The 15,494-nt window shown below is 36.7% G+C and overlaps 1 protein-coding gene across 1 annotated transcript in view; it reads right to left on the reverse strand.

Moving 5' to 3' along the window:
• Positions 1–4,115: 4,115 nt before the first annotated feature.
• Positions 4,116–15,494, reverse strand: part of LOC121449793 (vomeronasal type-2 receptor 116-like) — a 31,540-nt gene continuing 20,161 nt past the window's right edge. Inside the window, 6 exon segments of the mRNA XM_041654469.1 lie at positions 4,116–4,717; positions 5,296–5,419; positions 7,564–7,791; positions 9,163–9,686; positions 9,689–9,974; positions 10,250–10,541. Coding sequence (XP_041510403.1) covers positions 4,116–4,717; positions 5,296–5,419; positions 7,564–7,791; positions 9,163–9,686; positions 9,689–9,974; positions 10,250–10,541 — 2,056 coding nt within the window.

A 15,494-nucleotide genomic window follows, 5' to 3' on the forward strand; every position in this document is an offset into this window, starting at 1 on the left:
AGACATTCACCTTTTGGTTCTTTCTGTCAGACTGCTAAAATTAATGATTACTACTGTAGAAAACATATACAGATGAACCTTCCTAAATGATATACATCTCTGAAGGAGATCTAAATGAATTTACTAATGAATAAGTGAGGCAGACTTTTTATCGTATGGTTACATCCAATAGAGTTATTGCCTAAAAGTGATACACTGGCTGTTACCAAACACCCCATTTACAGACAAGATTATAGATGATCATCCAAAGATTAATGGCAAGACCTTTTTAATAAAACCTAAACAACTTCAACTTCACAACAGATTGAACATGCTGGAGTTGACCTGGATCTTTCATTGAGCTTTAACCCAGCATTCTATTGTCTTTGGTACTGAAATACACTTTATCCTGTACCAAACATAAACTGTAGATGAAAAGATATCCAAAAACCTTTTGATCTACAGAGATATCCTGCCCACAAAATAGATGAAAGAATGGTTGCACAAAATTTCTAAGAGCAAGTAATCAATATCAGGTTGGATTGAATACCAGATCCACAAAATTGATCCAACCAGAAACTACTTGGGTGAAGAAAAATCACAGACTAGATGGCCTAGTTATCTACAGTAAAACCAAATCCTAATGTACAAAAAAAAAAGAACAAGTGTCTTGCAATGGCATTGTATTACACTTATAGATCAGTGCCTTGCTTTGACATCATCAGAGAAACTTTCAGCAGCAGAAACAAACAAATATAGAAACCAACGACTGGACATGGTAGTGCGAAAAGTAAATCTAAATTTAAAAGAATTGTTTCCTTCACATTTCTTCCTGCAAGCCACAGAAAATAGTATGGAAGATGATGTGCAGTATATTAAAGCCAGGCTGGATGGAGGACAACAAAGAAAAAAGGCCTTCTATATAAACAGGATTGAAACACGAAGAAATCACAGAACCTGGAGCAGCAGGCACAGTTCTTACATGTGTGTTTCTCAGTGGTGATTACATTCCTAAAAGTATAAGTAAACACAGGCTTCGTCCTTAACCCTGAAATAAAATCCAGTTTATAATCACTGACTAATGATAATTGCCTTTCCTCCTAAAAGTCTCAATAAAGAATTTGAATGCCCAAAAGATATGTGAGCAGAAAATTCACTCAACCTAATTCTTGGATGTCCTTGTCTCCCAGTGTTGTGTCAGAGTTTTCCCATTGTCTCTAATTGTTAGCTTGTCATAACATACATATTAACCAATACATACATTATATATATATGTGTATGTATATATATGTAGTACATATGTATAACAAATCTCTCTTTTTAACCTACTGATACTTTGAATATTTATTATAGGTTTCAGGTTAAATTTTATGGGATTCATGAATGTGCAAACGCATGGGACTCATTCTCATTGATTTTCTTTAGATATTTCCTCATGTTTCTAATTTTGACCTAACATAATGCATTAGCTTTTCTTAATCTTAGGATTAATTTTTTACTTTCCCATAGAAAACTATTTGCAGTGAGAGATAGAAGTGGTGGGTAAAATAACATAAAGGGGTTATGGGAAGGAGTATGGAAGAATAAAGGAATAAAGGCAGGAGAAGCCATAATCAGGGATTATTATGTGGGAAAAAATATTTTTAATGAAGGGAAAAAAATAAACCAGTGTTCCATTTCAGTGATTTATAAATTCAATTGTAAAAATTATTTTAACTTCAATTAGGAGTATGTTTGTTTTTTGAGTGTGTTATTATGTGCACATCAGAATGTAGGTGTTCTTGGAAGTCAGAAGAGTGAAACTCTTTCATTAGAGCTATTGTTACAGGACTGCAAGTTGTGGGGAATGGATAGTGAACTCATTTCCTCAGAAAAAGCACACATGAATTTAAATGCAGAGAAACATTTCATCTTCCTCAGTATCCATTATATCTATTTATCATACACTTTTCTCTGTCCTAAATTCTACTCCTCTAACCCCTAGGATGCAATGGTATTCACTTTTCTTGCTCCAAAAATGAGCTTACTAGTTTTACCATCTGATAGCAATATTTAACTCTACTAAAAGATTTCTCTGTTTTCATTTGCATTCAAAGTTCCACATTCACTTCTTTATCAGTAGAATTACTTAGCGTTTATTTTAATTTTGCCAGAATTGACGAATTAAGGAATACATCTCTTGTACACTAATTGTAAAAAATTGAATCTTATAAAATAATTGGCTGTGCGGATCATTATAAATGAAACTGTACAGAAAAGTCGTATACATGACACTGCTGTGCCTCCTCATTAGAAGAAATGATGAGAATTATTAGCCATTCATACAGTTTACATTGTATTGTTTTTTTTAACTTTTTTTTATTGAGAAAAGAAAAGAAAACAAATTTCCTCCTCCTCCCATCCTCCCATTTCCCTCCCCCTCCTCCCACCCTTCTCCCCCTTCCCCCACTCCTCTCCCCCTCCCTCTCCAGCCCAAAGAGCAGTCAGATTTCCCTGCCCTGTGGTAAGTCCTAGGTCCTCCCCCCTCCGTGCATTTCTAGGAAGGTGAACATCCAAACTGGCTAGGCTCCCACAAAGCCAGCACATTAAGTAGAATCAAAACCCCCTGCCATTGTCCTTGGGTTCTCATCAGCCCTCATTGTTGGCCATGCTCAGAGAGTCCAGTTTTATCCCATGCTTTTTCAGTCACAGTTCAGCTGGCCTTGGTGAGCTCCCAATAGATCAGCTCCACTGTCTCAGTGGGTGGGAGCTCCCCTCGTGGTCCCGACTTCTTTGCTCATGTTCTCCCTCCTTCTGCTCCTCCTTGGGACCTTGGGAGCTCAGTCCAGTGCTCCAGTGTGGGTCTCTGTCTCTGTCTCCATCCATCACCAGATGAAGGTTCTTCTTACTTAGCTTCTTTGGGATCACCAAGTGTAGACTCCGTGACCCTTGTTTATGGCTAGAAACCAATTATGAGTTAGTACATCCCATGTTCATCTTTTTGGGTCTGGGATACCTCACTCAGGATAGTGTTTTCTATTCCCATACATTTGCATGCAAAATTTGAGAAGTCATTGTTTTTTAATGCAGCATAGTACTCTAATGTATAGATATTCCACACTTTCTTCATCCATTCTTCCATTGAAGGGCATCTAGGTTGTTTCCAGGTTCTGGCTATTACAAATAATACTGCTATGAACATAGTTGAACAAATGCTCTTGTCATGTGATAGGGCATCTCTTGGGTATATTCCCAGGAGTGGTATTGCTGGGTCCAGGGGTAAGTTGATCCCGAATTTCCTGAGAAACCAAAACACCGATTTCCAAAGTGGTTGCACAAGATTGCATTCCCACCAGCAATGGATGAGTGTTCCCCTTCCTCCACAGCCTCTCCAGCATTGGCTATCATTGGAGTTTTTTATTTTAGCCATTCTGACAGGTGTAAGATAATATCTCAAAGTTGTTTTGATTTGCATTTCCCTGATTGCTAAGGAGGTTGAGCATGACCTTAAGTGTCTTTTGGCCATTTGAACTTCCTCTGCTGAGAATTCTCTGTTCAGTTCAGTGCCCCATTTTTTAATTGGGTTAATTAGCATTTTAAAGTCTAGTTTCCTGAGTTCTCTATATATTTTGGAGATCAGACCTTTGTCTACAGAAACAAGCATAACCAACAGAATACAAGAGATAGAAGAAAGAATCTCAGATTCTGAAGATACCATAGAGAAAATAAACACTCTGATCAAAGAAAACAGCAAGTCCAACAAACTCTCATTACAAAATATTCAGGAAATATGGGACACAATAAAAAGACCAAACCTAAGAATAATAGGAGGAGAAGAAGAAGAAGTGCAGCTCAATGGTCCAGAAAATGTATTTAATAAAATTATAGAAGAAAAGTTTCCCAACCTAAAGAAAGATATACCTGTGAAGGTTCAAGAAGCATACAGAACACCGAATAGGCTGGATCAAAAAATAAACATCCCCTCGCCATATAATTATCAAAACACAAAGCATACAGAATAAGGAAAGAATATTAAGAGCTGCAAAGGAAAAAGGCCAAATTACTTATAAAGGTAAACCTATCAGTTTACATTGTATTGTATTAGGTGGTTCTGAACCAATACGGTAATTGTCAGATACAATTTATGAAATGTGTGTTCAGGAAAATGTTTTCTCCCTTATCTTTTGAAGAGAATTTCTCTCTGGTCTTAACAAAATTATGTAGCACTTGGGGATAAAAATGCATCCCAGTAGGCCTGCACTGGAAGCCAAGATGGACAAGACCTCCACAGCCACCATTATCTTGCCCTTGGTGCTGTGGTAGACAGGAAGGAAGGTGATCCAGATACCGCAAAACAGCATGCTGAAGGTCAGCAACTTGGCTTCATTGAATGTGTCAGGGAGATTCCTGGCTAAGAAAGCAACAATGAAGCTCCCTAATGCAAGGGAGCCATGGTATCCCAGGACACAGTAGAATGCAGTAACTGAGCCCTTGTTGCATACAATGATGATTTGGCCATGCTCAGAGTGCACATCTCTGTCAATAAAAGGAGGATAAAATTGCAGCCAGATTGTACAGAGAATAATTTGGATGAGCACACAGATGGCAATGATATAGTTGGGAACACCAGAAATCAGAAAATACCTCATCCTTGTTCCAGGAGTTGTGACTTTGAAAGCAAGCAGCACAGTCACTGTTTTGGCCAACACAGTGGAAACAGCCAGAGTAAATGAGCCGTATATGTTCCATATTTTGAACAAGATTCAAAATGCATGTACAATATGTTTTAACAAAATTAATCTCAAATTTGTATCAATATACAAAATTGGTATCAATATTCAAAATTTGGCTACAATATACAAAAATAAAACAAATGTGAAATATGAAAAACTAACAGACCATGTCTGAGAACTTTACATCTCCCTCTCTTGGGCTCAGACTAAAGGCATATAGCACTGGAATTAAGGGTATGCACCCCCTGATTTCTATATCAGCTAGTGTAGTGACTGGGATTAAATGTGCACATCACATTGTGGCTATTGGGGTTAAAGGTGTATGTTACCATAATGTGGTCTGTAAGGCTGACTGGTGGGACTGTTTTACTCTTAGATCTTCAGACAGTCTTTATTTATTAAAATACAATTGAAATGCCACTATAATGGTATAACAAGTTTTTTAAAATAAATTTGTTAATAATCAAAGAACAATAAGAATCAACTTAGGAAAGCATTATATCTTATTTCTTCAATAGTCTTTTGGTCCATTGATCAACTCAGTATGACTGAGAGATGATGAGCTATCTGAAGTGAAGGATTTATCTCATTAGCAAACACTCACTTGTCTCATTAGAAACTTCATTTTGTGGGCAGGGGCTGCAATCAAAACAGCAGGCTGCCATTCCCTCCTGCCAGAATTTTCTGAATCCAGGACCACAATCAGCACTGCACACAGAGGGCAGTATCTGTGAAAAATCAGATACATGCTGGTGTCGGGAGTTTTACCTACTTCTATAAATATATTTCATTATCATGTTGATATACCAATTAGCTAGTTTTATATACACCAAAAGAGTTATCAGATTAAGCTTAATACATTTTATAATACAAGGCATTCAAATGTATGGAAACAAACTAATGTAAATTTGAGTCGCTTCCCTTATCTAGAAATTTAGGAGGGAGAATTATTTTTGGTATGAACAAATACTGTAGAGCTTTCAAAGTGGTTTTTCTACTTAATTTTCATCACAGTGACACAAAGTACATTAATAAGTCAGAGGGAACCTTAACTATAATATTTTTCTCTATTGAATTAGCATGCTGTCAAATTATTTAAGCATTTTAATAATCGGTAGTTGATATAGGACTACCCAGCCCACTGTGTGCAATGCTGTCCCTAGTCAGGGCTGTGTGAGAATTCTGAGTAAACCAGTAAGCTATGTTCCTTCAGATTCTGTGATTTAGAAGTGTCTCCTCACACCTGCCTGCCTTGTCATTTCTTTGCTGTAATTCATGATCCCAATCAAACCTTCTCCTCTATAAGATTTTGGTCAATATTTAATCACAGCAACGTCACAGAAAACAAAGATGAACAGATATCTGAAATAGAGGGAATGTCTCATAAAATGTCAGATAGCACACATGAACTCTAAAAACAGCACTGCAAAGCCTGACATATCATAAAGAAAAACACAGGTAAATAGTCAGAGTGAGAAAGGGCATAACGGATACCTATTGAGCTGGAAAGAATGGTGTTTCCTGAGGCGTAAAGCTTTACAAATCCTCCACATATTTGAGGAACCTGACTAAAACTTTGATTTGAATTATTTGTTCTCTTTATGAATAATTTCTTGAGATTTTTATATTTGGGAGACCAGATCTTTGTCTGATGTGTGGTTAGTAAAGTTTGTTTCTCCCCATTCTGTAGGCTGTTTTATATTATTGACAGTGTTCTTTGCTTTACAGAAGCTATACAGGGTCAGGCGGTCACATTTATTAATTTTTTCTCTTAGTGTCTGTGCTGCTGGGGTTATATTTAGGACGTGGTCTCCATTGCCAATGCGTTCAAATGTACTTTTCACTTTCTCTTCTATAAAGTTAGGTGTGGCCTGCTTTGTGATGAGAGTCCATCTTACAACTGTAAGAATGGCAAAGATCAAAAACACTGATGACTACTTATGCTGGAGAGGTGTGGGGTAAAGGGAGCACTTTTGAATTGCTGGTGGGAATGCAAGATCGTACAACCCATTAGGAAGCCAGTATGATGATTTCTCAGAAAAGTAGGAAATAAAACCTTCCCTAAATCCCAGTAATACCACTTTGGGGTATTTATCCAAAGATGTTTATTGTGCCACAAGGACATATCATCAACTATGTCCATAGCAGCATTATTTGTCATACCAGAACCTGGAAACAGCCTAAATGCCCCTTACCAAAAATGGATTTTAAAAAAGTGTTAATTTACACACTGCAGTACTACACAGCAGAAAAAGATAATGACATCTTAAAATTTTCAGGAAAATGGATGGAGCTAGGAAACATCATTTTGAGTGAGGTAACCCAGACACAGAAAAACGGTTCTGTACTCCCTCAGAAGTGGTTTTTAAACAAGAAGCTAAGAAAATAGCTTACAAGCCACAATCCCAGAGACCTTAGACAACAATGAGGATGGTAGGAGAGACATACATAGATCTAATCTACACAAGAAGTAGAAAAAGACAATATCTCCTGAGTAAATTGAAAGCATGGGTACTTTTGGGGGGAGGGATGAATGGGAGAGGAAGAGCAGAAAGGGGAGCAGAGAAACATGTAGAGCTCAATAAAAATCAATAAAAACATAGCACAGTAGTAACAGTCATTACACATTATATATTAGAGGAAAAGAATGATATTGTGGAATGATAAATATTCATTGTATGCATTTCTGAAATTCTTAAAGTACTAATAAATTGTCACATCAAAAATATATCAAAAATCATAGAATAGAAGGAATGTAAATGCTTTGTAAAGTGACTAATTATTTTTAGTTCATTATAAGACAGCACAAATCAATCCCATTGTCTGTGTTACTGCTGTGTAATGCAAAAGAATGCAGTTAAATCAGACCCACCTGTCTACTTCCTGTTGCATGCTCTATCATGTCTTCATATATATGCAGCTGTTGATCATATGGAAAATATGAGCTAAACTCGCCTATTTTCACCTTAAGTCCAAGACCATATGGGAAATTCCAAATATGAAAAATGTCATACTCTTCCTGAAGATTTTCTTTCTGGTTCATAATCATTCTGTCTCCAACTGGATTAGTGAAGTGTGTTTTCCTCAGAAAGGAGTGCAGCTGAAAAAGATTCACCATTCGATAGTGTGTGTGTCCTTTCTCAAATTCATAAAATGTATTTTATTTCATCTTAAAGGCAGTATTATTGAAGGTGTCTAGAGGGGAAATAACAGTAAATCATGTGGACAAATAAAGTTATCATATTGTTCCTAGAATTTAAGTTCTTTCAGAAAAAAGCACCAAACAGAATCACAGACATATACGCAGATACAAAACACCAATATGAAAACACACACACACCATAAGAAAGAGAGACGGAGACATACAGTCAGAGATTCACTTCCATATAGACATACATAATGCATCTACATACATTTCATACAGACATACACACAAATGCCAACACTTACACATGAAAACAATGATACACACAGTGAAACATATGCACCAAAACAGACACACAAAAACAGAAAGCTGTGAAACACATAAACAGGGCCACAAATACATGCACAAATTAAATTACAAATACACACAAGGAGACACTCACAGACAAAAACACCTCCATAGAGAGTTATTGATATTGATGGATTTATGCTCATATACAAAGATAGATTGAGAGAAACAGACAGACAGACAAACAAAAACAAAGATATACATATGTTCAAGCAATATACACAATGAACCCAACACATATAAACATGCACTGAAGAAACAGAGAAGTTATGCACAGAAACAAATTCCCATACAGAAAGACATTGGTACAAAAGAAATTTATTTTCAGTTCCTCAAACAGATAGATATGTGGATGTACAGAACCACACACACACACACATACACACACATTCACACACACACACACACACACACACATATACCCACTAACACAGATACAATAAGAGATACCTGGAAACACAAAAACGTGAAACCATATACAAGGAGAACCAGGCATTCATACTTATGTACACAAATGTATGTCTTAACTGAAGAATGACACTGTTTACTGTGTAATTACTTTCACTCAGGATGAGAAATGAGGTCCCAAGTGCCTACAGTGTGAGCAGATTCAGTTTAGAACACTAGTGAAAATCATTTCATAAACGGATTATCACATATTTGAAAATAAATATGCAAGGATTCATCTTCTCATTAGGAAGAGGGTTAAGAAGAAAGGACTTGGGCTTACAGTTTTAGAATAGCTGTGGTGATAGTCAGGTACTCTGTAACAAAATCAGTGTATTTTTTACAAATTGTACCTTCAACACCATTAAGATTTATACCAGCATCCATATTTACATTATTAAGAAGAAAAATTTCCATAAATCTTTATATTGTATGAAATATTCCCTAATTTAGTAAATTGGGACATTTGACAGACATTTAAAGACATTGACATTGATGACATCAAATTTGATATTAAAGAGGAAACACTACTTTCAAGCAGTGAGCAAAATGTCCTTTTCCATTATCCATGGGTTGATTATATACATGCTGAAGAAGCATTTCCTGGAGGCCATGGGCCACAGCATACACCGCATTATATATGTCATAACTCTCATCACTAAAGGCCATGTCAAAAGTTTGTGCTTTTAGCCATTGCAATGAGGCATTGGATAAGCAGTTCTTCAGGGTCTGACACATAGAAGCTGAGACTTTGCAGTTGAAGTTCATCCACTCCAGCCTGGCCAGGAATTCTTCTGTGTATTTGAGAGGGTTCAGTGTCTGGACAAATGTTTTAAAATGAGAAACCTCAGCATGATAATGTGCAAAGGTTATTTTCCCATTGAATGAATTACGTGGGATGTCATTCTTAGTTGTAGTGCCATCCCACTGTGAGGTGGTGACCCATATTCTCTGTAAACCTAGAGATCGCCACCTTCTAAAGGCCACAGCTAGAGAACTCTCTGGGTCTCCATAAATGATAACCACATTTGTGGATGATGTCACTATTTGGTTTAATAAACTTCAACTCTTGTCAAGAATAAATGCATCTCGACTGGGATCCCACTCACAAAAGCAAAGCAGACTGTAATTTTTTCCATCTCTCCTCTTAATTGTGTGAGAAATTGAGTACCCTGATCATTGTCTGAGATGGCCAGTCCAATCCAGTTCCAGTTGAAGTAAAGCATCAAAGATATCATGGCCAGGGCTAAAGATGTGTCCTTGGCAGCCATCTGATACAGAAAGGGAAATTGTTCACAATTGCTCAGGATGGGATGGAAAGGTCCATAGGTAATCTGCAGGACCTACAACACAGGGAGCAGCATGAGGTAGCACATGTACATAAGAACTTGTAAACTTACTTTAGGTGTAGACTTCCTTAAAAAAACTCCTTATCTGTTACTTCTTCCCTCATCTCAATTTCAAAAAAGGAAATGAGGCCCCGTCACAAATGAAGAAAATTGTGAACGACACCGTTTAACACAAATTTGACAGTAGTATCCTACTTAGAATCTTCTTAGCAACTAGGATTATAAGAGCAGAGTTAGAATTTCTTGCAAAGTCACAACAAAAATCTCACCTGTTGAGGTACGATGGGGTTGAACATAGTCCCAACCATCACAGATGTTGCCAAATTTGGTCCTGTAAGCACCACGAGACACATAGTCTGTTCATAACAGATATAATTAGGGGGCAAATCACGAACTTTTTCAGACAAGTGAAAGTGACTATATAATTTTGTCCCAGTTGCACAACCACCCTCTGGACATTCAAATACAAGTGATGAATTTGGTAGAAGATCAGGGTTCCTGTTGACTTCATCCATGGAAAAAGCTAAGGCCAGTATAAACTGGAAGTTTTTAGTTGTTGTTCTGTAAGAGGGTATGGTGATTAATATGGACAGAGATCTACAGATGATCCTGAGTAGTCAACAGATATATTATTATGAGCTGTACCATATTCTAAACCACTGCCAATAATGTTACAAATGGTCTATGCTGTGAGATTAGAATAATATAAGTAGCTGGAAGCTCGTGAAAAGCTTTAAAAGTTCATTAGAGTGTATCTTCCACAAATAAAGTGAGGCATCAACACCTTTCAAAGAGTGTGATTTCAAGTTCTTATTTTAAAATGCTTACTCTAAAAATACAGACAATGGCGGAGGCTTTAACCAAACAATAAACCTATTCATATATTCATTTTTAAATCATTGATCAATGTGAAAAATTCAAGAGACGCAGGGCCGCGGTGGCGCATGCCTTTAATCCCAGCACTCGGGAGGCAGAGGCAGGCGGATCTCTGTGAGTTCGAGGCCAGTCTGGTCTACAAGAGCTAGTTCCAGGACAGGAACCAAAAGCTCCAGAGAAACCCTGTCTCGAAAATCAAACAAAAACAAAAACAAAAACAAAAGGAATTTTGTAATGACCCTTCTGTTTCTATATTGTGGAATACATTAAGGAGTATAGGTATTAGGTCTTCTTGGAAGTTCTGGTAGAATTCTGCATTGAAACCATCTGGTCCTGGACTTTTTATGGTAGGGAGGTTTTTGAAAACAGCTTCTAATTCTTCGCGACTAACAGGTCTGTTTATATTTAAGACAATTTAATTGCAGTTTGTTTAATTAATTGGGGGTATGCTCTATGTGTGGTGAGTGACAATTCTATATTCTTCAATTATGTTTTAAATAAACGCTGATTGGCCAGGAGCCAGGTAGGAAGTATAGGCAGGACAACCAGAAAGGAAGTACAGGCAGGTCAATGGGAGCAGGAGAATTCTGGGAAGGAGGAAGTCCATTCCTCCCCAGTCCTGTCCAGACACCAAAGAAGGAAGATGTGACCTACCCCACTGAAAAAGGTACCGAGCCATGTGGTTAACATATACTAGAATTAATGGGCTAATATAAGTTATAAGAGTTAATAAGAAGCCTTAGCTAATGATACAATCATTTCATAACTTATGGAGACCTCTGTGTAATTTCTTTTGGGTCTTACCGGCTTTGGGACCTTGTGGGAGGACAGAAACCCCAACAAGCAGGCCCTCATGTTACATATGTGTAGGTGCATAGAGATCAGAACACAATCTCAATGAGTAGGCAACCACTTCCTACCACATGAGTCCAGGTATGAGCTCATCTTTAATTTTAGTAGCAAGGGATTTAACTTGTGAATCATCTTACCACACATAAATGTCCTTTATAAACTTTCATTATATAGGATGACAGGCAACACGGAAGTAAACTATCTATCTAACTATCTATCTGTCATTTTTATGTAAGCATCTCTAAACACTCAGTTGACTGATATGAGCTGTATAGGAGACAGGAATACTTGCATAATTGTGGCTAGTTGCTTTCACAGGAAATGAATTAAATTCTCTAACCTTTGACATTACTAACTGTGTGCTGTATGTAAAAATGATGATTGTAAGACTCCATATTTTCTACATTATGTGCTAACACTGATTACACTTCACTAGATAGTAAATCACATTGATCTTTGGAAAAGGAATCGTTGAATATTGCTTGAAGTCTTCAGTCTAATAATTAATGGTCATTGAAAAATTTACAAGTAGTGATTTTTCCTCCTTATTAATCTTATAGAGTACTTGAATTTGGTTCCCAAGATGCACATAATAGAGTATAATTACTCTGATGACCTAGTCTCTTCTCTATTGATTTCTGTAAATATATGGTGGCTATAAACTTATAGAGTGACATATAGAGACATGATAATTGAAAGAAAATAAATATTATTGAAGATTAAGGACTGGAATAAAATCTATATGTAGTTTCAGAGGATATTAATTACTATTAACAACATTGTGTAGAATTTGTTCACACTGTTGTATGAGTGTCAAAACTTTTTTGAGAAATGGCTAGCTAATATAGACTTTCAATGAATCAAAGAAGTATGTCATGGTATGAAGTATGATTAATAAAAACACAGGGTCAGAAATTGGGTTCAACCTGAAGATCTGAAAAACAAAACTGCAGTCACTGACTCTTACCTCAACCTCAGTCTGAAATGGCTATCCTGCCTCCTGGAATCTCAAAAGAGACTTTATCTGAGAGCTGTCACCCACCATTTTATATTCCCCTCTAGGGCTGGGATTGAAGGCATGCACCACTGGGATAAAGGCATGCACCACCCAGTTTCTATATTAACTAGGGTGGCTACTAGGATTAAAGGTGTTTGTTACCACAGGCTTGTCTGTAAGGCTGACCAGTGGGTCTGCTCTACTCTCAGATCTTCAGGCAGTATATATTTATTAAACTATAATTGAAATGCCTCTACATTTCTCTTTTATGTCAAAAAATAATAAAAAGAAGGCTATTGTTAATATAAGAAAACTATATACAATAAGTACAAATGTTTTAAACAAAAAAAAATCCATAATCCATTTGGGGGAATTGGGGCATAGTTTTCTGTGCTACATCTTGTTGATTGGGTTGCTAATAATCTTTTGGTTACCAGAAAAAATTTTATGATTACGGCCATGTACTTATTGGATCATGGCAGCCAGAAGTCTTAAAGCTGTTCTGGATGTAGAACTCAGAGGAAACTGCAACAAATGTACTCTGAAACATTGGATCATCTGAGTCATCTGTTTCCACTGGAGATTTTTCAGGTAATCTTTCCTGGTCAAACCTTATTTCTCTTAACCCGTATGAATCCACAACCTCTCACTTTCTTTGGAAATAAAAGTAAAACCTCTTCTCCAAAGTAACATATCTTTTGACTTAAATTTTGAAGTCAAGGCATTTTCAAAATATATAGGTTGGATCAATCCAGCATCATCAATAATCAAATGTCTTTTGGCAGGTGTTGCTCCTTCCTCAGAAATCAAACAATTCAAAGAAACCACAATAGCACATATACCCAGATTCTCTGTGTATTTTGGATCTTTACATGGAAGCTAATACAGGAAAGATGGGAGCTTGGATCTCTAGTTTTTCTTCTGAACCAGGTGGCTAGATTTGGGTCCAGCTCTTAGAACTGGAATTCCAATCGATCAGTGTCCTGGACTGCTGTATAAAAATTATCAAGCAAACATCATTTTCATGAATTTATATCCCCAAAAAGTTGGGTGCCAAATGAAGCATGATTAAGAAAAACTCAGGGTCAGAAATTGGGGTTCAACCTGAAGATCTGAAAAGCAAAGCAGTCAGCCACTGGGTCTTTCCTCAACCTCACTCCAAAATGGCTATCCTGTCTTGCAGACTTTCAAAAAGAACTATGTTTGAGAATTGTCTTTCCCCATCTTATATTCCTCTCTAGGGCAGAGACTAAAGGCATGTATCACTGGGATTAAAGATACGCATCAGCCGATTTCTTTATTAACTAGGGTAGTTACCGGGATTAAATATGCCTGTCATTGTGGCTATTGGGATTAAAGGTGCATGTTGCCATAATGTGTCTGCAAGGCAGACCAGTGGGACTGTTTTACTCTTAGATCTTCAGGTACTCTTTATTTATTAAAATGCAATCGAAATGCTACTACAATGGTATAACAAGTTACTTATAGTTAACTATGATTTGTTAATAAATCATAGTTCTATAAAACTAACTTAGGAAAGTGATATATTTTATTTCTTCAGTTGTCTTTTGGTCCATTGATCAACTCAGTATGACTGAGAGAAGATGATCTATGTGATGTGAAGGATTTATCTCAGCAGCAAACACTCGCTTGTCTCATTAGAAACTTCATTTTGTGGGCAGGGGCTGCAATCAAAACAGCAGGCTGCCATTCCCTCCTGTAAGAATTTTCTGAATCCAGGACCACAGTCTACACATTACACAGAGGACGGCATCTGTGCAAAATCAGATATGCTGGTGTTAGGTGTTTTACCTTCTCTCTATGATTCTACTTTATTATTATGTTTAAATACCCATAAACTGATTTTATATACACCAAAGTGGTGATCAGATTAAACTTAATATATTTTATAATACCAGGCATACAAATGTATGGAAACAAACTGATATAAATTTGAGTAGATTCCCAAACATAGAAATTAAGGAGGAAGAATTAGTTGTTTGATATGAACAAACACTATAGAACTTGCAACGTGGTTTTTCTACATAATTTTCATCATCTTGACACAAAATACATTAATAAGTTAGAGGAAACCTTAAGTGAAATGTTTCTTTCCATTGAATTAGCCTGTTGTCAAATTATTTAAGCATTTTATTAATGGATAATTGATGTAAGACTGCCCTGCCCTCTGTGGGCAGTGCTGTCCCTACTCAGATCTGCATGAGAATTCAGAGAAAGTCAGTTAGCTATGTTCCTTCAGGGTCTACAATTTAGTTGCAGTCTCCATATACCTGCCTGCCTTGTCATTTCTTTGCCATTCATGAGCCCAATCAAATCTCCCCTTAATATGATTTTGGTCAGTATTTAATCATAGCAACATCATAGAAACTAAGATGAATGGACATCTGAAACAGGGGAATATCTCTTTAAATTTCAGATGGCACACATGAACTCCAAAAACAGCACTGCAAAGCATGACATAGTGTAAAGAGAAAAAAATACAGCTAAATAGGGAGAGTGAGCTTAATAGATATGCATTGAGCTGTAAGAAATGGTGTTTTCTAAGGTGTAAATGATTAAAAGGCTGCAAATATTTAGGGAGCCTGAATAAAAGTTTGATTTTGTAAAAATTTCATTGAAGTGTTTTTTAAAGTTTAAAATAAAAAAGCTTTGTGTAACCAAAAAACTCTCAATTGGGACCTATACACAGTTTTAGACATCTCTGATTGTTGTGTGCTCACTCTGCATCCTCTGTTCAGAACTGAGCTATGTGTCAACACCACAGTTTC

Source organism: Microtus oregoni, unplaced genomic scaffold, assembly GCF_018167655.1.
Source record: "Microtus oregoni isolate MIOR12 unplaced genomic scaffold, Mior012 000006F_ref0000085, whole genome shotgun sequence".
Taxonomy (NCBI): domain Eukaryota; kingdom Metazoa; phylum Chordata; class Mammalia; order Rodentia; family Cricetidae; genus Microtus; species Microtus oregoni.